This window comes from Pleurodeles waltl, chromosome 3_1 (genome assembly GCF_031143425.1).
Source record: "Pleurodeles waltl isolate 20211129_DDA chromosome 3_1, aPleWal1.hap1.20221129, whole genome shotgun sequence".
In the NCBI taxonomy this organism is placed as follows: domain Eukaryota; kingdom Metazoa; phylum Chordata; class Amphibia; order Caudata; family Salamandridae; genus Pleurodeles; species Pleurodeles waltl.
In genome coordinates, this window is record NC_090440.1 from 167367117 (window position 1) to 167392290 (window position 25174).

The 25174-nt window shown below is 44.9% G+C and overlaps 1 protein-coding gene across 2 annotated transcripts in view; it reads right to left on the minus strand.

The window, feature by feature from the left end:
* Positions 1-25174, minus strand: part of RNF111 (ring finger protein 111) — a 306333-nt gene that overhangs the window by 272441 nt on the left and 8718 nt on the right. For both annotated transcript variants that reach the window (XM_069222081.1, XM_069222080.1), the window contains exon 2: positions 6036-6933. In XM_069222081.1, the coding sequence (XP_069078182.1) occupies positions 6036-6894 (859 nt within the window). In that variant the 5' untranslated portion in view covers positions 6895-6933. The remainder of the gene's footprint in view (positions 1-6035; positions 6934-25174) is intronic.

The following is a 25174-nucleotide window of genomic DNA, read 5'->3' on the forward strand; positions in this document are numbered from 1 at the left end:
TTGCATCCAATAAGAGCATTCTGGGAGCATGATACATAGCCTCATACTGTTAAACATTGCTAACGTGTAAAGAAATGGCTCCCTGTTGCAGTTACCCCCCACTTTTTGCCTGATACTGATGCTGACTTGACTGAGAAGTGTGCTGGGACCCTGCTAACCAGGCCCCAGCACCAGTGTTCTTTCACCTAAAATGTACCATTGTATCCACAATTGGCACACCCTGGCATTCAGATAAGTCCCTTGTAACTGGTACTTCTAGTACCAAGGGCCCTGATGCCAAGGAAGGTCTCTAAGGGCTGCAGCATGTCTTATGCCACCCTAGAGACCCCTCACTCAGCACAGACACACTGCTTACAAGCCTGTGTGTGCTAGTGAGAACAAAATGAGTAAGTCGACATGGCACTCCCCTCAGGGTGCCATGCCAGCCTCTCACTGCCTATGCAGTATAGGTAAGCCACCCCTCTAGCAGGCCTTACAGCCCTAAGGCAGGGTGCACTATACCATAGGTGAGGGTACCAGTGCATGAGCATGGTACCCCTACAGTGTCTAAACAAAACCTTAGACATTGTAAGTGCAGGGTAGCCATAAGAGTATATGGTCTGGGAGTCTGTCAAACACGAACTCCACAGCACCATAATGGCTACACTGAAAACTGGGAAGTTTGGTATCAAACTTCTCAGCACAATAAATGCACACTGATGCCAGTGTACATTTTATTGTAAAATACACCACAGAGGGCACCTTAGAGGTGCCCCCTGAAACTTAACCGACTATCTGTGTAGGCTGACTAGTTTTAGCAGCCTGCCACAAACCGAGACATGTTGCTGGCCCCATGGGGAGAGTGCCTTTGTCACTCTGAGGCCAGTAACAAAGCCTGCACTGGGTGGAGATGCTAACACCTCTCCCAGGCATGAATTGTCACACCTGGCGGTGAGCCTCAAAGGCTCACCTCCTTTGTGCCAACCCAGCAGGACACTCCAGCTAGTGGAGTTGCCCGCCCCCTCCGGCCAGGCCCCACTTTTGGCGGCAAGGCCGGAGAAAATAATGAGAAAAACAAGGAGGAGTCACTGGCCAGTCAGGACAGCCCCTAAGGTGTCCTGAGCTGAAGTGACTCTAACTTTTAGAAATCCTCCATCTTGCAGATGGAGGATTCCCCTAATAGGGTTAGGATTGTGACCCCCTCCCCTTGGGAGGAGGCACAAAGAGGGTGTACCCACCCTCAGGGCTAGTAGCCATTGGCTACTAACCCCCCAGACCTAAACACGCCCTTAAATTTAGTATTTAAGGGCTACCCTGAACCCTAGAAAATTAGATTCCTGCAACTACAAGAAGAAGGACTGCCTAGCTGAAAAACCCCTGCAGAGGAAGACCAGAAGACGACAACTGCCTTGGCTCCAGAAACTCACCGGCCTGTCTCCTGCCTTCCAAAGATCCTGCTCCAGCGACGCCTTCCAAAGGGACCAGCGACCTCGACATCCTCTGAGGACTGCCCCTACTTCGAAAAGACAAGAAACTCCCGAGGACAGCGGACCTGCTCCAAGAAAAGCTGCAACTTTGTTTCCAGCAGCTTTAAAGAACCCTGCAAGCTCCCCGCAAGAAGCGTGAGACTTGCAACACTGCACCCGGCGACCCCGACTCGGCTGGTGGCGATCCAACACCTCAGGAGGGACCCCAGGACTACTCTAAGACTGTGAGTACAAAAACCTGTCCCCCCTGAGCCCCCACAGCGCCGCCTGCAGAGGGAATCCCGAGGCTTCCCCTGACCGCGACTCTTTTGAATCCTAAGTCCCGACACCTGGGAGAGACCCTGCACCCGCAGCCCCCAGGACCTGTAGGACCGGACTTTCACTGGAGGAGTGACCCCCAGGAGTCCCTCTCCCTTGACCAAGTGGAGGTTTCCCCGAGGAACCCCCCCCTTGCCTGCCTGCAGCGCTGAAGAGATCCCTAGATCTCCCATTGACTTCCATTACAAACCCGACGCTTGTTTCTACACTGCACCCGGCCGCCCCCGCGCTGCTGAGGGTGAAATTTCTGTGTGGACTTGTGTCCCCCCGGTGCCCTACAAAACCCCCCTGGTCTGCCCTCCGAAGACGCGGGTACTTACCTGCAAGCAGACCGGAACCGGGGCACCCCCTTCTCTCCATTCTAGCCTATGTGTTTTGGGCACCACTTTGAACTCTGCACCTGACCGGCCCTGAGCTACTGGTGTGGTGACTTTGGGGTTGCTCTGAACCCCCAACGGTGGGCTACCTTGGACCAAGAACTAAGCCCTGTAAGTGTCTTACTTACCTGGTTAACCTAACAAATACTTACCTCCCGTAGGAACTGTGAAAATTGCACTAAGTGTCCACTTTTAAAACAGCTATTTGTGAATAACTTGAAAAGTATACATGCAATTTTGATGATTTGAAGTTCCTAAAGTACTTACCTGCAATACCTTTCGAATGAGATATTACATGTAGAATTTGAACCTGTGGTTCTTAAAATAAACTAAGAAAAGATATTTTTCTATATAAAAACCTATTGGCTGGATTTGTCTCTGAGTGTGTGTACCTCATTTATTGTCTATGTGTATGTACAACAAATGCTTAACACTACTCCTTGGATAAGCCTACTGCTCGACCACACTACCACAAAATAGAGCATTAGTATTATCTATTTTTACCACTATTTTACCTCTAAGGGGAACCCTTGGATTCTGTGCATGCTATTCCTTACTTTGAAATAGCACATACAGAGCCAACTTCCTACATAACGTGTACACATTTTTATACTGGGACCACTGTCAGCAGTGCAGTCTAAGTTTACAACATTTCCTTAAAGCACTCACCCTAATAATAAAAGCTTTGCATTAATGAACCATAAATTTAAGTTTGAACAGCATTAACATTTGGACACAAATAATACCTTAACTGCAGATACTGCCATTCTCTGATCCATAATGTGGTACAGTAAACTGGCAGCCAAAGGCCTTGGGAGTCAGGCTATAGAATATATATATTTTTGTGTGTGTGTGTGTGTTTTCACTTAAAAAAAAAAGAAGGTTACAGAGACATTATAGTTCAGTTCTGAATTTACTTGCACAAAACCATAGAAATTCAGCAGTTAGAGTTATTTCAAGTAACTATAACTTGCAGCCTAAGGTAACTATAACTTGTGCCCCACCATGCACAGTTTTTTCTTCAGTAATTAGATGGCTATAAGTTTCAGTGATATTTTCATTGACGGTATAAAAGTTGTCATGAGTGCTGTAATATATGGGGTGAATAGCAGTGCATGGTGAGAGCAGACCTTCCAACTCCAGTTGCATGAAGATATTGATCTGCATTCAAAACCACTCTTAGCTTTACATTAATCCAGATCAAAGTCTCTATCCCTGCGGCTAAGCACTCCTTCCATTCTGCTATGAGAGTTGGGAGGCATGACAGTGCTGAGTTTAACATTCTTCTTTGCAGCTTTTCTCACGAGGTCCTTCCTGTGTCTTGTGAACCTCATATCAACTACTTTTCCCGCTGCATTCTCCTCCTTTTCTCTGCCTTTACTGAGAATTCAGATAGCACTGTGTCTTTTCATTGGGATGGGAGGAGCTTCCCCAAAAACCTCTGAATTAGAGAATTAATTCAAAATAACCCTGATTTCCTCACCCTGTGGGAAGACAAGAAACTCGGTCTGGCCGGACCCTAGAGCTTTTCAATTGTACTCTCAATGATAATCACGGACTTAATGGCAGTCTATGAAGTCTCTGTAATGCCATAAGTCAGCCCAAGAGTTTTGTGTTAGAGTGTCCATGGACCTCACTTTACTATTCAAATGTTAAACTTCCTGCACAAAATAATCTACCCTGAAGTGAACTGGTACCAAGGATGACTCTACTTGACCATAAATAAAATCAGGCACGTTTTTTCTTTGGTCCTGTAAAATCGTCAACAGTACCGTCAAGCTCCTTAGGAGAGGGTGGGCTGTTAAGAATCATATGTACTGTCTCACTTGCAGTCCCCTTCGGCTGAATAGGTGGATAGGGGCATAAAAATACTCATTATTTTTCTCTGGCCATCTTGTTCTTGTGTTCTTTGGGCAGCATAAGAAGCGACAATGGAAATATCTCCTTCAGCATGTCGTTGTTTTCTATGGGCAGCATATTAAGCCACAATGGAAAAGTCTCCCTCCCCATTCATTAGGAGCTCTAAGGGCACCCTGTGTGAAAAACTCTCTGCACCACAAGCCTCTAATGTTTTCTCGCTCATTATTGCTGAAAGTCTCACCCAAAATGCTTACCTTGGTCCCAGCCTTAGGTTTGCTATACATGAACCATATCTCACTGCTGCCACACTGCATTCAGTTCCCAATCCACCACTGAGCTCCAGTAGTTCTATGCTACTTCAAGGTGAATGCGATACCCAATGTTTTTGCACAATTCAGTAGAAGTGACAAGACCCACTAAGCTCTGCACTCACGCCCTCTGGGGCCAGCTCTGGTGCTGTAACAGCACTGACAGGAAGGACATGGCAGACATGCTTGCAGGCAGCATCATGGCTCAGCCTCTTTTCAGGCCATTAGAGCTACGAAAATCATGAACCTCTCTTCACCTGGCATCACGCCACATGATGCACCCATGCCGATTTCTTGGGAGCCCTGGTAGCAAGCTAAGTTGCTGAGAGGCAGCTGTGCAGGGGCACCTTAAGTAAGTGTCCATTGTGGAGTTAGGCATGTCACGCCCCCCTTCCAAGTAGCTAGGGTTTGCAACAATTTTCTAAAGGATAAATGACCAACAGTCATTTCTAGGCCTCAGATGGTTGTATTTTCAAGGAATAAGTACTCCGGAAGGCCTAAATAAACACTGCCGGAATAGTTTCTATTGAGGGAAAGCACTGCTTTCACCGTGCAGGAGAACCAACAGGATTAACAATTTTAAGTATTCTTTAAAAGTGTTCTATTAAACGTGCAATATGACGACTCACAATCGTAATTTCGTTTCTTGATCAGTTCAACATTGGAAAGTTGTGGTCCACCTAGATGGTGGCAGCTAGAAAGTAATCCCCAAGCTTTCCGCTTCCATGTAGAACTTTAAAACGTTTCTGTATTCAAATAACTCAGCTACATAACTTCAAAAGAATGCAGTCATCAATCACTTCTTAGCTTGCAACCAAACACAAGGGTTCAAACAAAAATGTGCATTATCATCATCCGCTAAAAGCTTAGACACAAAGGCTAAAAAACTAAAATATTACCCGTAAAATTCAGCTTCCTACATTGGAATCTCTTCAACGATCATTACTGCAGCTGGATCAACAACTAAAGGTCATTCCCATGTCAGAGAAAGCTTACTATGACTGTATATTTCTGCACATAAATCTATCGATGATCTTTTCACTGAAGTGGTGTATCGTGAAATAAATTAAACTTAAAACTAAATTGTCAGTCTTCAATTACATTCTCTTATTCACATTCAGGTTTGCCTTTTCCTTAATTATATTCGATTTAGCATTATCGCATCAACAGTCAATTATTTCTAATCAATGTACATCGCAATTGTAATCACTTTGAATTTTCAGGTTAAGAGATAGCTTGAAGAAGGGAATTTATAGTGAAAGTGTGTTTTTACTAAACAGAGTAAGCACGATATTTTTCACACTCCGTCACTGTTTACCTCTTTTGATGAAACACCGCAGATGCAATAAAGTCTGTGGCCGGTGTACCAAATACCTTTACAAACTGAAACACCAAAATGCCATCTTGATAAGAGGAACTTGCAGGCCCCTTTACGAACACATGCATCATAAATGGGGAAAATACGCGTGTTCTAATGGCTTGTACAAAGCCTAGCATTTAAAGGCCTGATATTCCTCATTACTTGAAGAATAATTTACTTTTCTTCTGATGCTTCAAAATATGAAAGTTAATGACAGGGGCACTTTGCTCTTCACTGATCTATTCAGCTGCACAACTATAATTGAATAACCAAACTGCATGCATGAACACATTTTAAGTAGCATGAATACAGATAGAAAGTTAAAGCATTTGGTAGATAGCTTTACCTGAGGGAACAGTCACAGCAGGCGGGAGATTTTCACTTGGAGAGACGAACAAATCCTCCTCTCCCTCTGTTGATGAGCTGGAGGACGAGTCACTACTGAGATCGTTGTCACTGGAGCTACTGGAGCTGGGGAGCAATGCATACTTGCGCCGCGCTAACACCTCCCGCTTTTTCCTCTGCAACAATATCCTATCTTTTTGCTTTTGAGTTCGCTGAGAGGTACTGTTTTTCACAAATCGCTTCCTATGCGAAGGTTTCCTAAGAGCGTTGCTTTGAAAGCAGGCCCTCTTCATTAACAGCCCAGGGACAGGTTCTGCCTCTGTTCGAGGCCACTTTTGTGATCTCGCACTATTTGTTCTAGTTGTACTACTCAATACTGCCTGCGGATGCGTCACAGCCTCCTTGTCCTCCTCAGACGTTACTGTGTCAGAGTCCCCAAAGTGCAAGCTCGACGATGGCGATGACACGCAGTCACTGAATGAAGAGTCATTGTCTTCGTCACTTTGTGTCTGAAGGTGTTGTCTGAGCTCAGCAATTCCCTGGTTGTCTTTGACGGCACAATTTTGGGTATAAGAAGGGCCAGCCTGCTGGCTCTTGCGTTTCTTCCTCATCACAAGGTTTTTTTCTTTCTCTTCTCGGCTGCCATTTGTGTCTTTCTGTTGCTTTTGAGAGTCACTGCACAGATGAGCAAACTCATTCACCCCTTTGCTGGCAATCATTTGCACTTCCTCGGGGAAGCTTTTGGCCGCCCCAATGGGTTCAGGGTTCAAGAGGGCACCCTTCAGGCTCTCCTGTCTGTCTGATGCATCCGAAGGAACTTCACTCTTCATATCCGCTTTCTGGGTAAAAAACTGCGACATTCAGGAGTTTAACGATACGCTGAAAAGCTCCAGCATGGCCTAAAATGATAAAATCAAAGCGACATCAGTATACATACCAAATACGTAGCTCACGGGATTGAAAACATCAGAAATACAAAGGAAGTTTGTTCACCACACAGACAGCGACGCGCTTGCTATATATGTGCTATGCCACTAAAACGGACCTGTCAGGTGGAATGTCTGCACAGCCAAAACGTATTTAAAATACATTCTTTACTCAAAGTATTACAGTCAAGGCCACAGCTGAAACGTTCACAGTCAAGGCCACAGCTGAAACGTTCTATCAATGTGCATCTGAAAAAAAAGCATTAAATGTGCTCCAGTCTAATATACAGCAATGTACTCGATTGTAAATGAAGCCCTAAAGTCAGATAGGAAAATGATACACTCTTAAACAAATTAAAATAATTGAACGTGAACACAAAAGTCCCATATAAACTCTCAAATGTGCCAATCAGTACAACAAAACTGCGAGTGTACAATATGCTATTTGAACACACCAAATGTCAGTTACTGGACTTACAAAGGAGCTATGTCACTCTAAGGGTGGCACATATTGCCCATTTCTAAGTATTTTCAAACTTTATTTAGAACATCAAAAGCACACAAACCATAATGGTATAGATGTAACCAAGTATAAAGCAACGACAGTCGTTTTTAGGTCGAGCTAGGCAGCGTGCAAGCGTTGTCTTCGACATGTTGTAATCTACATCAGTGGGCTTTAACCACGCCTATCACTTCCATTCGTTCCCTGGGCTGCCTTTTAAAATTACCTTGGTTTCGTGGAAGAATGCTTCTCACTTGTCCCCCTTAAGGCTGCTTTGCAGACTGACCCTGTTTCATGCAATCATCCATGTTGGGTAATATAGTATGTCATACTATCTTTTTCTTTTGGCGCTTCGTGTTGCGTGGCTGTATGTTGTTTCTTTCTCTTCCATGTTTAAAGTTGTACTTTACGCATGATTCCTTTCCAAACTGTGCGACCTGGTTCCACGTTTTCCATGCATCTTCATTTACTTTAATTGGTCATTCCACTGAAGTCAACAAGAACAACTAATATTTCAGCTTATGTTTGATTTCTTTCGCTAGAGTCTTCAGTGTAAGCTAGGGTCTTTTATGTATGGCTGTTTTCACACCTATATTAGTTGGGCTCAGAATTATGGCATATACTCGAAGCATTCCCTGGTTTCCTCCTTTGAACAACAACCCCTGCATGCACTGGTATTTTCAATTTTAGCTCTTTCTATAGCAATCTCGCCACCTAGTAGCTTTTTAATAGCCACTTCGCAATACTTTTAGTCTCAAAACAAGTTTTTAGATACGTATCTACTTTTAATAGTGCTGTTTTACAGGCAAAATCTTGAAAATAAATGTACATGCAATCACTTTATAAAAACACACATCTTAGAATCTTCATCGGTGCAGTTTGCAAAAAAAGGCTATGTCGCACACTTTATATTTTCTGGCCGTTCGTGCCTGTGGAATGGAATAAACACACTCTTCAGTTTTCACTCAGGCTGCCCATTAGCAGTAATTGCATTCTGGGAATTGTATTTCTGGTTCATCTTCAAATCAATGATTTAAAAAAAGAAAGCTCAGGCCTGGATGATGGCCCTTCCAATGACAGTCATCTGGCAGTAGCTGTAATGCTCCGATATGTCACTCATGACGCCACCTATCACCCTGGCCTATTTTCCAACACAATTTACATGCTTAGGATTGTGCGCAGTTTTCATTCTAAATGACAGAAAGACGACAAGCTCAGACATCACCATGCTGTGGACTGAAAACTCAGCACTAGCCGATGGAGTCACACATGGCATGGGGGCTTCTAGGCCGCACAGCAGTCAGCACCAGACCTCCCCCAGCGCTCAGTCGGCCCAGCGCCATATTTAAGCAGCTCGTCCAGTCCAGGCTTTTCCGTGAACGCAAAAATAAAACACCTGCACTGGCTGACTGCTCACACTTGGACCAGGGAAACTTGCGCAGAAGAGGATCAGGTGTTTCTGAAAGACCAGCTATGCAACGACTCCAGCTGGACAGAAGGGGGATCGGAATAAAATATGAGGCCAGAACATTTCTGGGACCTTCTTCTTGTCAAACTGGGACTATGTTGGGAGAGAGGAGGGTCCGTTTTAATAGACTGATGATTCTGCCCTTTTGTGTTTTTGCTCCACCTCAAACGTTTCCTGCCATTTTCCCTTTCTTCTGGTCTCCTTCGTCCCTTATTACCTCTTCTTGCACCCAGTCTCCAATTGGTAGTGTTCTGCTGGGTGGGGGCAGAGGAGGAATGTTCTAAGACTCAAAGGAGGTTCACTTTTAATATTGTTTTACGCCAGGACTTGCACCGCAGACTAACGCTACAGTGGCTGATGTTATACCATTTATCCTTGATAAAGGTTTTTATTGAGTTTACATCATAATTGTACATGTTTTATTAATCTCTCCTTACTGCAATTATGGACCATGATTTAGGCCGACGTATCATCCTTATTACACTAGGACTGTTTGAACACTCATATGTTTGGGTGACCCTTCTAGTTTATTTCTCTCGTTAATACTCTGCGGCTGTCTTGTGTCTATTTTTGGGAACTGTGTTAGCCAGCTAGCAACTCTGATGGTGGGTGGTTAAAGTGGTATTGTTTTGTAATTAGCATTGCAGATTTAAATGAAGATGCTAAATGGCAACATTTTCATTTTGTGCTGCAGATAGAGGAAGAAGGTAATGGAAGTGATTTAGTTATATGCAGGGCTACTGGAATAATGCAGCAGGAAAGTAGTAAATTATGAGTCAGGGTTGACCAATTTATGTGGCAAGAAAAGTCAATTTATGCATTTACGATGCCAGTACCTCTAACTGTCACAAATGCGAGACCTATTGCATTACAAATGCATTTCCATTTCTGCTATACAACTTGAAGGTACTGGCTGTGAGGCATGATAGACGTGTTAGTTCCCAGCAGCATGGTCAGCCTTAAAAAGGCATTGATAAATGACATTTGTTTTGGCGTGATAGGATCCTTTCAAAAGAGGAATATCGTGCTGTACGAGGCTGACACTGTAAATACTTAGGGCAACACAGTTTAAGATGGGGAGATTGTTATAGAGACATCATCTTATAATCTAACTACAGTTCTTTCTCTCCTCTTAGGTTGGTCCTCTGGATGATTTGATGGGGAGGTTTGCGATTCTCTGGTCACGCTCTTGGCCGATATACCGCGGAAGGAAGGAAAACCAAGTATCAGGTAAGTGTAATAATGTACAGTATGGTCGGGGTTTCACCAGGGAGGGGAGTGAGGTAGGGATCACTCCAAAGGGTGTAACACATGCTTCACATGCAAAAGTGGTTTGTGGGGTTCTCCTCTCCCACCTGACTCGGATTATCTAGGAGGCTATCCCTTCTAGAGTTCCCTTACTTCTCCTCGTGTCCCTTAACTCCAATAGGTACACTTGTGTTAAAAAATGTCCGTACCTTGTGTAGCCACGTTCCTCCAGGACCGTGGCGTGGACTTCTTGTTTTTTACTCCTTTCTGTCTGGCTCCCAATCCACTCCTATGCCAAGATTTGTATCCTCTCCTCTGGGTCCTCTGTTTTCCTCCCCCTCGCCGCCGTTCTCCCCTACGTCTGTTTCCTTGCTGGGGTCTCCGTCCGACCCCTGCTGCTCAGTCGTCGTGTCTTTCTTCTCCGCTGCTCCTCGCTTGCTATCCGTGTCCTCCTCTCCGATCGCTGTGTCGCTGCACGCCAGCCCCTCCTCCAGAACCCGTAAGTTCCCGCTATTGTTCGGATCTACTCTATTTGAAGTGCCCCGGGGGCACTTCCTGCTGACGCCATCCAGAGTTGACTCGGCAACCCACTCTCCTGGCGGCAACCCTGTAACAGGGGCACCGTCACACCTGCCTTTAGAATGATCCTAGTTCCAAATGATCAGAGGCTCGACGTCCTATGTCGTCTCCGAGGGATGTTAATGACAAACAATATAAGTACATGGGTTGAGCTGAGAGGTTGGTAGTTAATCAGGATTCCGATTTCTATTCAATTTTATTTCACCTCTCTACATTCTACTTTCTGCCAGTTGTGCTGCTTTAGCAAGCTGGCAGGTATGCAGTTACTTACCTGAAAAAAATCTTCAGTCTCAACAAGACCTGGTCTGTTTAGTACGACTGACTAAAGCGAATACATCTTCAAGATAAGCAAAGCAAACAGGATAAAGCTCACAGTGAGACCAGCAAATGATATAAAGGAGCAAATCTAAACAAAACAAGCATCAGCAGAACTAATACGTCTGGCCTTTTGGCTGTGTCAATTCTTGTTTTATTTTGCTAAAGTTCCTACATAGCTTTATTGCTAGGGAAGCTGCTGGAGACCGTATTTATGTAAAAAAAAAAAAATGGCAAAAAAAAAAAAAAATGTTTGGGTCTCAAAAGGCACACATCGCTCTAATAGTCACCATAACTTAGGGAAACTACTTTGTGTGTCGATCTACTCCTTGTCAAATGTTGTCACGTTTAGTGAAGTTAACGAATGGCTGACGTGAGCTCAACCAACGCCCCACACACTTTATGCTGTAAAGGGAGGACGAAAATGTGGGTGACAAAATAACAGGTCAATGAATGAATGAATACTTTTAAAGAGCGCACAGCTACTCTAGGTAGTGTTCCAATGCCAATGAATGAAGGGAGCTGGTTTAAAGCACCTAAAAGTATACTATACATATAAATGTTGGTGAAATGAGAACGGCTCGGCTAAAGCCACACCTTAAAAGAATGTATAGCAGATATTATAAAGACAAGGATAACAATATCTAACTGATATAAATTAGCCACTCAGCATAACATCAGCACACAAACATTGCCCATATTGACTGCATGAGTCTTATATTTTATTTCTCCCTTTTATTCCTTCAAATCCTTCAGCCTAAAACTTGTCACTTCTAATTCTTGCCCTCTGTAAAAAAATAAAATAAAATAAGTTTTTTTGAACTGTCTCACTATGATGTATAATCCTTCCCATAGGTAACCATAGGGTCACCACGTAATGACCTCTCGCATTTTTACAGGCGAGCACAAAGTGCTCCGTCCATTCTGTAATCTCTCTTTGGGCTTCAAACCACGCCCATGCTACGTCAATCACTTACATTGGTTCGTGGGCTTGCCTTTTAAAATCCGCTTGCTTTCATTTGTGAAAGGCATGCATCCGTCATGCCTTTTCCGGTGTTTAGCCCACCTACAAAGCACCGGTAAAGTACCAAAAACATACGAGGCTCGATGTTTTCAGGCTGGAGTCCGGACTACTTTATCTGTTTATTTTACAAGCAGCGCAATTGCGCTGCATTTTACATAGCGCGATCACGCTGCGTTTGTTTTTGCTTTCCAACGCTAATAGCTCAAACTCGAACAAATGCGAGACCCGTTGCACTGAAAATGCTTGTTACATTCTAGTGTCTATCACTGATTTGTTTCAGTGATGTTTCACGCACAGTATGAGGGGAGTGACCGGAGCAGCTAGATGGCGAACACATTTTAACAATGCTCCCGGACCTCCTCCACAAACATCCTGCTGCCAGAGGTCCCAATAGCATAACCCGAGTTACAAACCTGCGTTGTAGTAAGTCCCGCTGTCGGTGTAGCGCTGGAGATCATCAGACTGCCAGCCAGCGCAAAGAAGCTGCAAGGAGTACTAACGGGCCCGAGAGACAACATGGCACCCATCCTGCAGAAGCGGAGAGGTCTCATCTGGTAGGCTGGGTTCACTCGCGGCGGACCACGCCCACTGGGCTCCGAATGACAGAGACTTGACAGCATAGACTGGTGGCAGGTGAAAGGGCCTACAGCCTCCTGGGGAGGCGGGGCTGCTTCAGGGGCCCTGGACAAACGAGCCCCTGGAGGTGTGCGAGGCACCGCTTGATAGTTGTCTGGTGGGGTGGGGAAACCGCCCACAGACGCAAGGGGCCTGAAATCTGCTTTCTCCCCAGCCCCACGCTATGTGTCCCGATTAGGAGACGATCCTACCTGAGACTGGTTGGCCCTGCTCAGTGTTGCTGCCAGGGTAGCAGGGGTGAGAGGATCCACATAGACTGCCTGGAAAGGGCTTCTCCCCAGTGGAGATGTGGAGTGGGGTGGGCTGTGGCAGGCCGTAGCCTGGTTCTCTGGCCTACAAGTGGAGGTGGGCCTTGCCGGTGCAGAGGGGGCAGCTGTTTTTTTTACCTACCTTACTGAGGGCAAGGCGCCTTGTGGAGAGACCCAGCGCCTGGACCCTGCATTGCTACATTGCCAGACAAGGCGCATAGGCCCCCAAGCTGCCTGTGCTGCTGCTTCTGATTCCTTCGGGCAGTCTGGTGCATCCCACCTCCAAGAAGGATCGCCTGTGGGGACGTCTGAGATCACTAGTTTCAAAAGTGTGTTGGGAGGCAGCGCTGTTAAGGTCATTTCCTGCCTCAGTGTTAGAGCTCAACTACCCCCTTCACACCCAACATCAACGCAGGTATCTGGCCCCAATTTGACCGGAGTGATTATGGGGCAGAACCGAGCACCAACAATGGCCACCCAGTCGAAGATTGACAACTTTACCACCTGTGCCTCAGACTCTCTCAAACAGCAGGTAGTCTGCCCTCAGACCCATAACCCTCAGCCACCTTGGAAGTTGCACAGATTCTAGAGGCCATTCAAACATCACATGAGGTGAAAATCTGTGGAGTGAGATTGGATGCTGGCCTCCTTAGCCAGACATTTTTCAACGTAGCTTGCAGGGTCACCAAGGTGGAGGGCAGAGTCTCCACTCTAGAGGATGATAACATGGACCTCAAAACAAAGTTAATGGCATTGATCTCCACTACCCATACCCTGGGGGCCAGAGTGGAAGATGCATAGAACCGCTCTAGGCGCAGTACTCTTTGATTTGTGAGGGTCCCATGGGGCGCTGAGGCCCCACATACAGAAGCCTTCATTAAGAACTGGGTCAGGTTGTGGGTCCCAGATGGGGCTCTTTCACCTTGGTTCGTCATGGAGCAGGCAAACCAAGCCACTGAACAGAGACACCTCCCATTTCATTAACCCCACCACCTCTCCTGAAACGTCAACTGTCTTTTAGATCGTAGCAAACGCAGGGGAGGTTCTTTGATTTCTTAAACAACACCAGCCGGGCACTTCATTGCTGCAAGAAACTCACCTATTAGGCTCTGTCTGCACAGATTCGCTAAGATAATGTCTTCCACTCAGGCTTTGGTAGGAGTTCCAGAGAGGTGGTTTTACTAATCCTTAAACACTTTTTCACTGGCAGTAACATGAATCATCCACGACCAACAGGGCCCCTACGCATGATGGAGGGGAACCATGTAATATCTGTAGTATTTATATTCTCCCAGAACTGCAAAAGAAAACCCTTGGCAAGGTTACAAATGTGGTCACCGAACTGCCACCTGGGACGATGATCCATGTTGGTGACTTTAATACCACCTTAAACCCATCTGTGGATGTGACATCCTCGCCCCCTATTCTGCACCGCATGGAGATGTCCAGGACCCTCGTTTCTTAGGTGGAGTCCCTGGGTCTGTGTGATGCTTGGATGGTGTAGCACATGAGAGATAGAGCATATACAAATACATCTGCATCCACCAAAAGCCTTTCTCGCAATGATTTCCTACTCCTCCGTGCCACAAATATGGTACGCATGACGGCAGCCAACATTCTTCCACGCAAGATCTCTGATCAGTCTCCACTTGAGCTCCACATGGGGACCCCAGTTGACTATAAACAACCAGTTTGGCGACTTAATGCCTGGTTCCTTTCTGATGACGAGTTTATAGGCCATTTGACTACAGAACTTCATACCTACTTTGAGATTAACAACGGGACGTTTGTAGGGCAGGTACCCTTATAGCAAACAGGCAAGGCCACAATCAGAGGGGAGGCCAAGACATATCTTAAGCATGAAGAAGGCGATAAGTTCAGCTGTATGTCAGAGCTCAAGTCCTGTATACTTCGGTTGGAGACAAAGTAGCAGCTAACTCAACGGAATCCCTCAGTTGACAACTTGAGCTTGACAGGGCCTTGCTGCAGCAACTGGCATTCAACGAAGCTCACCAGTGTTGGAGAGAATCTATCTCGTAGGTGTATGAACATGGTGACAAAAGTGGTACGTTCTTTTATTGGACTGCCAGTAGAGATACAGATTCCAGGTTTGTCCCTTCCATTACAAATTTATCAGGTGTTCCGTTGCACACCCCAAGTGCGATTGGAGTCACCTTCGCAGATTATTACGAGCAGCTGTACACTTGCAGGCCAAGGCCGGCTCCTGAGCTCGTTTCCCCTCTTAAGTGATGTTCCCCTTCCACATCTTACACAGTCCCAAAGAGAAGACCTTGAATTTCCTCTCACTGAGGAAGAAATAATGTTGGCAATACACAAACTGAATCCAGGGAAAAACTCTGGTACCAATGAGTTCCCTTTTGAATATTACCATAACTTCCGGGACATCGTTGTCCCACACTTACTTCAACTCTACGAAGGAGCACAGCAATACGGCTTCTTCCCATATGACCTCAGGCTCGCGACCACTGTGGTCCTTCCCAAACCGAGCCACCCTCAGCGTTCTGCGCCTCATATTGTCCTAACTCATTGATTTATACAGATATTAGAATCTTTGCCAAAACACTAGTGGGTAGGTTGCATTGAGTCCTAGGGACCCTGGTGCATCCAGACCAATGTGGATTCATGGCCAATTGTAGCTCCCGACAATGCATCAGGCGTGTTCACAATGAACTGGCCCATATCCGCGAATCTGAGGCGCTGCTGCTCGTGGACACTGAAAAACCCTTTGACATGGTTGACTGGGCTTACCTGGACCTGGTCTTATGAGGCATGAGCTCTGGCCCAACCCTCTGCAACCATGCTAAACTCCTTTACAAGGCGCCTTCAGCTCAAGTCCTCATTAATAGCGTGCTGTCGCACACATTTCTCAATTAGGCGCGTGACTAGGCAAGAGTACCCTCGGCCCCCATCCTGTTTTGCTCACGCTGGAATAATTCAGTGCAATGCAGGGGTGGAGCTAGGATGAGACGCCGGAGGATTGGGTTGCATTATTTGCAGATGATGTTCTCATTTTCCTCATAGAATCCCCACCACCCCCTTGACATCTGGTCCTCGAGCAGTGAACATTTTGAAATTGTTTGAGGAGGCCTCAGGACTCCAGATGATTTGTAGTAAGTCACTGTGAATACCACTATGCAGAGATAATGTGATTGCCTGGCAATCTGACATCCTGCTCTGCCGTCTTAGCTTTTAATATTGGGGGATGCACATAACAACAGTGCCAAAACTTACACACAGCCTCAACCTTACCTCCCTCCTACAGATGACAAAGGCCGCCTATGCAGCTGGAACACACTCTCCCCACCCCCCCACCCCCAAATATAATACAACAGGATGAGTTGTACTCATAACAAGCATTGGCAAAGCCAAAAGGTCTCACCTATGTAAGAGCTATTGGCTCCGCCAATGTTTTTTTACCCATGTTGTACACCAGTGTGGCTGCTATTCAGTATGGCTAAAAGTTAGTAGCGTAGACAAGAATCGTATGTAGTGTAGTAGAGTGGAATGATGAAGAATGGAATAGAGTCGTAGAGCGCAATGACGAAGAGTAGAGTGTTTTAAAATGGAGTGGCAGAGTGTGGAGTCGCATTGAGTGGCAAACGTTGGAGTGATGTAGTGTACTGGTGTAGAGAGCACTGGTATAGAGTGTTGCAGAGTACAGTGGCACTGAGTGAAGTGGCACTGAATTCAGCGGCCTACAATGGAGGGATGTATAATGTAGTTGCGTAAATTAGACTGGTGCATATTAGGAATGGATTGGCACAGAGTAGAGTGGCACAGAGTTAAGTGGCACAGAGCAGAGTCGGGTCGCATACAGGGCAGTGGCGTAGAGTGCAGATTAGAATCAAGTGGCAGAGGCGTAGAGTGATGCAGAGCAGAGTAGCAGAGGGGTGCAGAGCATAGTCCTGTTGAGTGCAATGGCAGGGTGCAGTGGTGTAGAATGTAGTAGTGATATAAAGTACAGTGATGCAGAGTAGAGTGCAGTGGCATAGAGTGCCGTTGTGTACAGTGCACAGGTGTACAGTGGTTAAGAGCAGAGTGGTGTACAATGCAGTGACAAAGTAGATTGTTTCAAAGTAGAGTGAAGTGGAGTGGTGCAGGGTAGGTTGCAGTTGCGCAGACTGGCATAGAGTGCTGTGGCACAATGTGCAGTGGTGCAGAGTAGAGTAGAGTGGCATACAGTGGGCTAGTTTAGAGGTATAGAGTTGAGTGTTAGAGAGTAAAGTGCATTGGCGTGGAGTGGAGTGCAGTGTTGCAGAGTACAGAACAGTGGCATAGAGTAGAGTTGTGCAGTGTAGATTGGTGTTGCCTAAAAGGGAGTGTTATAGAGTGCAGTGGCTAAGAGTGCTGCAGTGTAGAGTGGTGAAGAGGGCATTGGCATAGAGTAGAGTGGAACAGGATAGAGTAGTGAGACATAGCGAGAAGTGGCATACAGTGCAGTGGAATAGAGTGGAGTGATGCAGTGCAGTGGTGTAAAGTGGAGTGGTAATGACCATTACATTTGTACAGGCATACAGTTTTACTAATAAAACTATACTGTGCACAGTCGAAAATGAGTGGAAATTGCAACTAGTGTAATACTTCGTTTTGATCATATTAAAGTATTTGTTTCCAACAGACTGCAGAATTACAAAATATGTGCTTCATTTGTGTTATTTCTGATATAATCTGAAATACTTAGTTCATTTAAATGTTGTGTGCTACAAAAAAAACTCTTTCCTAACCCCAGTATCCAGCAAGATTGTCACATAAATCCTCTCATTTTGAAGTCAGAGAAAGAAAAGTAAACAAGCACCCTCAGAAGACAGCACCTGACATTTGACCTCAGTCTTTGAATGCACAGCAAATGTGACAAGCTACAGAAAGGGAGTTCATGGTAAACATGATTTAGACCACAGTAGGGACAAACTGTGCTCGGAGAGCCTAAGGCAAATAAAGCCATCCCATGTAAGTGATAAACCACAAAGCTAATGGTAATCAAAAGGCAGAATGCATTCCGAGTTCAACTTTTTGAAAGTCCCGAAGATGTCTTTAACAAACCAGACAACTGCGCTGTCTGGTAGGCAGCGACCTAAAAATAATGATACTTCCCAGCTTTTTGTATGTCTTACAGAACGCCCTGTTCCACATTCCTAATATCTGGTTCACTGGGGTGGCAGTGATGCTTCATTCCTTTCTTTGAAGGGATCAACCTCCGTGCAAAGCCCAGGACAAATGTCGCTGGTCGGTCTACGATGGTGGGCTGGGAGCAATGGACATCAAACTGTACGTCTGGGTGTCTCAACTCCTTGTTATCAATGACTGGATGTAACAATCTGGCCTACCAGCTAAAACTGTCCCGCCTCGGACACAATGGCATGATGCACATCCTTTATGGACGACTCATCCCGTCCTACATTTCTGAGGTGACTAGTACATTCTTCTTCGCATGGCCTATGATTAATACAGCGGCCGCTCCTCTGCTTTGGTGGAGGAGCATCGCCCCCATCGCAAGTAGCAACCGCTGCAAACCTTTAACAGTTTTATTGTTAAAGAGGCAGGGCCATGAGGGATGGCAGGGACAAAAGGGGAGTGCGCAGCACTCTCCCTCAGTCCACATGTAGGTTTGGCCAGCCGTCTCAGGCTGGCCAAACACACATGCGCACTGTGCTCTCTCCAACTGTGATGCTGAGCTGAAGAGAGTAGGCACAGGCTCCCAGTTTGCCTGGAAGCACCCAGCGAAGGAGCTTTAGCCAATCCCAACACTGCTTTAATGCAGCCTTCCGATTGGCCGCAGGGCAGGGTGGGAGCCTGCAACTCCAGTAACCAGGAAAGAGGAGCAGCAGGTGGCGAGGGAGGTAAGTTTTAAAAAAAAAAAAATGTTATTGAATGTTTACTTTGTTCCCACAGTCCCCTGCCACCTCCCATCATCCCCACCACCCCCCACCCAACAAGCCGCAACTGCCTGGGATAAGAAACTAACACAACAGACACCTCTCTGGAGGGGTGTCTGGTTGAATCATACAGCATGACTGGACGGCTTCCAGCACTGGGATCTGATTGTGATCATGACGCTCTGAGACGTCTGGCATGGTTTACATATGCAAGAATTTCAGGACCTACAAACCTTAAACTTTCACCGACCCAGTTTCACAAATATTTGCAGCTTCGGCATCAAGTGCACCTCACCAACTTATCCAAATTTTGTCCTTTAGAGGCAAAGTTGTTCATGGGATTCTTAGACCATGGGGGAGTCTCCCACATGTACTGTGCCCTGGTTTGTAATGCTCTGGAGACGCTCGGAAATCTGAGGTCGAAGTGGAAACGGTGAGTCAGTGCCCTGGAAGACACTGAATGGCAGCAGGTATGCATGACCCCTGTGAAATGGCCATATTAGAATGCCTGTGGATGATACAAGTACACTACCTGCATGTGACCTATTTGACACTACAGCGACTTTGGCATGCTGGCATTCTCCCCAAACCTAAATGTACCCGCTGCTCCTCTCCTGAGGCCGACTTCTTCTACATGGTGTGGTAGTTCCCTAGTATAGTGTAATACTGGAAATACATTTCCAGATCTCTGTCTAGGGTTCTAAGCAGACCTGTTTACCAACACAGAAGATGGTCCTGCTGGGCCTTCTGGGACGGGTTTGTGGGTGGTAGGAGTGACCAAACACTTGTCAGTCTAGCGACAATGGTCACCAAGAGAGACATAGCATAAAAGTGGAAATCTCAACATTCCCTGGCACGGTCTAAGAGTGGATAACTGGCATGGGCTGGTGTGCCAAACAAGAAGAACCGATTCACATCGCCCAGGGCCGGCCAGAAACATTCGCAAGATTTAGGGCAAATGGTGGGAGTACTATGGCTTGTCAAACTTGCCAGAGGGCCAATCCCCCCGAGGTCATGAACTTCTGTGAACCACTATGCTTTTGTCAAGGGGCAGTGAGATGTGAGGTACAGCGTTGACTATCTTCATTTTCATTTTGTTGTTTTTAATTTAAAAAAAAAAAACATGTTTATAAAAAGAGTAGACCAAATTCCTGTGCACCCCACTTCAGTGGTTCCCAACCTGTGGCCCGGAGACCCCTCGGGAGGGCCGCGAAGCCTCCGCGGGGGGTCCGCAACTGCTTAGAAAATTAAATAATATTAACTGATTAATAAAGTGTATAGAAGTAAAGTGGCAAAATGTATAATTGAAAATTTTAAAATGTACTGTAAATGGCAAGGAATTTGAAATTGTTGACTAAAATTAAAATTAGTATCCTCAGATTGATTTGTGGGAGCACTGAAGGTGCATCAAACAGAATACAGTATTAACAATGTGTGGCTTCAGTTTAATTTAGAAAGGTTCCACAGTTCCAATTAACATTATTTTTTAAAATTTATATTTGATTGCCAATTAAATAAAATGTGCTATCGTTTGTGCATGTCTCGGATGAGTGCTCGTGTCTATTTTTTGTGTATTTTTTTGCATTTCAAATCATCGGCGATGTTTAGGTCGGGTCCCCAGTTTCCAGTACTGACTTAGTGGGGTGTTCCTGGAATCCAATAATTATTCAGTGGGGGTGCCTGGGTTTCAGTAATGATAAAGTTGGGGTCCACAGAAGTCAAAAGGTTGGGAAGCACTGCTCTAGCGGCTGCCCTCCTGAAATTACTGCATTTCGGTGAGAAAAAAAAAAACAGGTCTTCCATTTCTGTAATGTGGGCTGCCCATGCTGGTTTATGTAAAGTAAGCGGAAGCATGTTTGAATGAGAGGCACTTTGAGGAGCTCATAGGGGCTGCACATCGGTTTCACTGCCCCAGGGTACCCACCCCCACCTCCAAACACCCTAATGCTCCTCACTTCCATGTGTTCCCAAAAGAATGCCCCTGAACTGTTTGTGTGCATTCTGCTCCTTGATCTTCAAGCTTACGTTCCTAATACCTCATCCCTCCCCACCCTGGATGATGTTGAATTATTTCAAAAGGTTAACCAACAACTATCAAGTTAAAAGTGGTATAAATAAACCCTTCTGCATAACACCAAAAACACAAATGTTGCACGTTAACTGTAGGGTACATTTCTCCATCGAATGAAGGGGAAAACAAGGATGGAATGCCCCAGTTAATCTCAGCCACTGGTAATTACACCAGCTGCACACCAGTCCATCATTTTGAAGTGTCCCTTGCAACGGCGCATGTGCTCTCACGTGTGAGAGATATTGTGTGTAATAAGGGGCTTGCAGCTCACCAATTCTTTAGCATTCATTGGCTTTACTGTTAGTCTTATTTGCTTATCTTGATTTCTGTTCTGCTGATCACACTGTGACTGAGGTACCACTTTTATTTTTTCTTCTTCCCCCTCGTCCTTGTTGAACCTCTTGCCATTTGTAGCTGTGTTTTACTGTGCACAACACTTCAAAGAAACCCTTCTCTCCTTTGAAATGACTGTTTACTATTACAACAGATGTTATCTGCTTATATTGTGGCAATAGATGTCATGTGCTTCCAAATGTATTTTCAATAAAGACATGGGCGCAATTACTTTCTTTTTTTGGGGCCAAATGTCAATTTTTTTCCAAGCAAGGTGAAATGAACTGATGTACTCAGAATCATGGGGGTGTTTTGCTGAGGCCTAGCAACCACTGGCAAAGCCAACAGGTGTCACCTTTGAGTCGGACGCTGCTTTTGCCTTTTGTTCATGCTGTACAGCATGGGCATTGCTGACTTTGGCAGTGTTTTGTAGCTGTGCTCTAGAGCAGCGTGGCTGCTGTGCAGCATGGCTAAAAATAATAATTAAAACAAAAGACAATAATGCATCCAGAGCTGCGACTGTGTCATAGTGCTTTCTTAAATTTGTTTTAGCCACACTGTAAAGCATCTGTGCTACTGTACAGCATGGCTACACAACATTGCCATAGCCAATAGCTCTAAAAGGTGAGACCTAATAGCTTTGCCAATGCTTCTTTGAAATCTCTTCTGGAGTTGCCTGTGTTTCCGTGCTGGCCTGGTAGTTTGGGCTGGACTATTCCTATTGGAACAGGACCAAATGATCGCCACATGGCTGGTCGATTTGAGCGGCATAGTGGACACAAAAGACTGGAATTAAAGAGAATAAATACAGAACAGGATGCCAGCAATTTCCAGCCAAAGAATACTGCTAGTGCAAAAGGTTATAAGATGAGACTGGCTCAGGAATAAAAGAATGTTTCTTTCACAGAAAGCATAGTTAATGCACAAAACTACCCCTCGAAGAGACGGAGGAGTCAAAATCAGTAAATGAAAACGAAACAGCTATGGAGTTAACAGAGGATCTATTGTGAAATACAGGGCAAAGTCTGTAAACCTGCTAGGGTATGTGATCAAAAGATGGAGTACAGAGCAGGACGACACATTACCAGTCTTCATCTTCTTTATATGCATTTTTAGAGGTTTCCTAACAACCTTCCTTCTCTTACACCTCCATAATAACATCTAACAAAGTCTGGCAAAACTGGAGCATTTCATAGTTATCCTTTGGAAAAAGAGCAATATACATTTTTGTGTGCAGGCCGTAGTCAACTATGCCTTTCATTGCATACATGGTACATAAAAACACTATCTGCACAATTTTTAAACCTTTTCCAGCAGCCATAAGAAAGCAGCCCTTTCATGGAGGGTAGAAAGTTAACAAAGATGTGCCAGAAGACTGAGTTGTCCAGAGGGTAAGAGAGGCAACCCTAGTTATTTTATTGAGGGTCACACAGTAAAATGCATCTCTAAAGCCTACAGGATGAAAAATACCTGATGATGTGATCAAGGAGACTACAAAGGACATATGCAATTTTGCAACTTCGTTTCATGATCTATAGCCGAAGTAAGTTGAACAGGAGGAAAATCAGTTTCCCCAGAGCTTAACATGGCTTAACCTGTAGGCTTAAACTGCTCATAAGAGTGGTTCAGAATATGAAATGGTAAGTTTCCGACAGGTTAGTTGCTACTGACTTTTTCAACCAGTGAAATGCCAATGTGTGGTGAAAAATCAGTCACACACATTGGGCCTAGTCTTAGAGAAGCCAAGCACTGTTGTTTACCGCCACAAAACCCAGCTCAAGATTTAGGGGACATGGCAAAATTACTACCACCAGCTCTAATTTCTCTTAAAGATCCGTTTCTCTGCGGCTCTTGCTGTTGAAACATGGCTTAAACATTATTGCCAGTTTAGCATTAAGCAGACATTTTCTAGGGTGGCCTCAGGGTATTTCTGGTTGCACTCAAACAAAAGTCGCCGTGAGGCGCCAGGGTGTGAGCATGCTCGATTTCCTGATGTTATATTGAAAAGTCACCTCAAAATGTACCTGCTAGGCGGAGTTCGTAAGTGGAGAAGCCCATACCAGCTTTGGCTACAGACAGCTCCAGTGCATTTTATCATTCTTGTTAATGTGATGTCTCATGCAGAGATGGCTCCAAAGTTTTAGACAGGCCACCATTCTCGGGCACCGATAGCAGGTCGCAACATACATTTTCATCCCACACAAAAAAAGTTGACACTATTGACATACACAATAGTGCTGTATGTACTTTCAATACACTGATGTGCTTCTAACACATCTTCAACCGGGTTTAGTATCACAGGGAGAGCCTGGGACCACAAGTTCTTCCTACAGGAGCAAAGGCAAGAAATTAAAATCTTGGAGAACTCCTCTGAAAACCATTACGCCTAGGGTCAACAGTATACCCTTCAGCCTTTGCATAGTGTCATTAGTCCATCTGATAAAACAAAAGGAATTTCACTGCCATATGTATTCAGATTTCTAATATTTTTGGAAATCACCCTAAATAACACTAATCGTTCTAGGGTTTGGAAAAATCTCTGCCTACTGTCCTAGTCCCAATCAGAAAATATTAAACTGTATATGTTTCATGTTAACTGAAATATACCTACAGATCTTTAAAACTATTAATATGATTACATTCAAGGATGTGCTCCATAACGTAAATTCCTTCTGTTCCCTATTGAAAAGCACCAAATTCAGTTAGTCTCAGAAATCCATGGGTTATTGTTGACTAATTACGGCAAGTTTCAATTCTCAGCGCATCACTAAATGCACAGAAATATGGTTTAGGTCGACTTGATTGGTCCTAAAAGCATGGATGGCTAAATTTCAACAGAAAATAGATGTGATTACGGGAAGCCATCTAAACAGCCTATGGTGGATTATGTACCAAATCACAGATTTCTACAAGTACTTGTACATGAAGAATAGCTTTGGGAAATATCTGAAGGGAGGGACAGTCTTGCAAGTTCACCCAAGCAGAGAATTATACTGCAAAGGGAGGGAGATTCAGGCCCACTGGAAGAAGCAGTGTGGATGGACACGATGGTGTGCTCAAAAGAGGAGGTGATACAGATAAGAGTAAGGTTTGTACCATCATTAAAAATCCTCTGTAGTGCGTAACTTACAGCAATAAATCTATATAAAATGGTATTGTCCCAAACCATGGGTGCCCAACGTGTAGTAAACAGTAGAGGAATCACATACATCCATTATGGAAACGTTCAGAGGTGAGAACGTTTTTAGACAAGGTTGAGGTGGGCATTTTAAAAGATTTTGACTGCAGGCTGGATATGAATTCAGTTATACTGAGGGTGATTAGCGAGCTTGGCTCAAATAAATTAAAACATAAATTTCACCCAAAAAAAAAAAATCTAATTTATTAGGGATGATTTACACTAATTATTTTACATTTTTGAACAGCTATGAACTAATCTAAAACATGGTTCTACCTCTCAGCTTTGTTTGAAATGCCTCTAAAAACAGGACATCTCTTCTCGTGCTCTTTTACCAAAAACCAGCAGCAGACACTTTTTGTTTAGATTGATCAGTTCTAGACATATAACAAATTATATGTGCCAATGTTTATTTAGCCTTCGAACAAAAGCAATAACCTCTTTGTTCGTAGCTAACTGAAATCAAATACTTTCATAATGTAGTAAGGAAATATAAGAAAATCTTAAACAAAGAAAATCTGTTTTGGCCCTTGCATCCAAATTTGATAATAGATTAGGCTGTCTCTTGATATTATGGGACTGATCACAAGTTTGGTGGGCAGTTTACATCGTCCGCCGAACCTCCGAGGGGGAGGTTGCCGCCATAGTGGCTACCTCCCCGCCGGTCCCATTAAGTTTCCCGCTAGGCCAGCGGGCGGAAACCTGAGTTTTTCCCCGC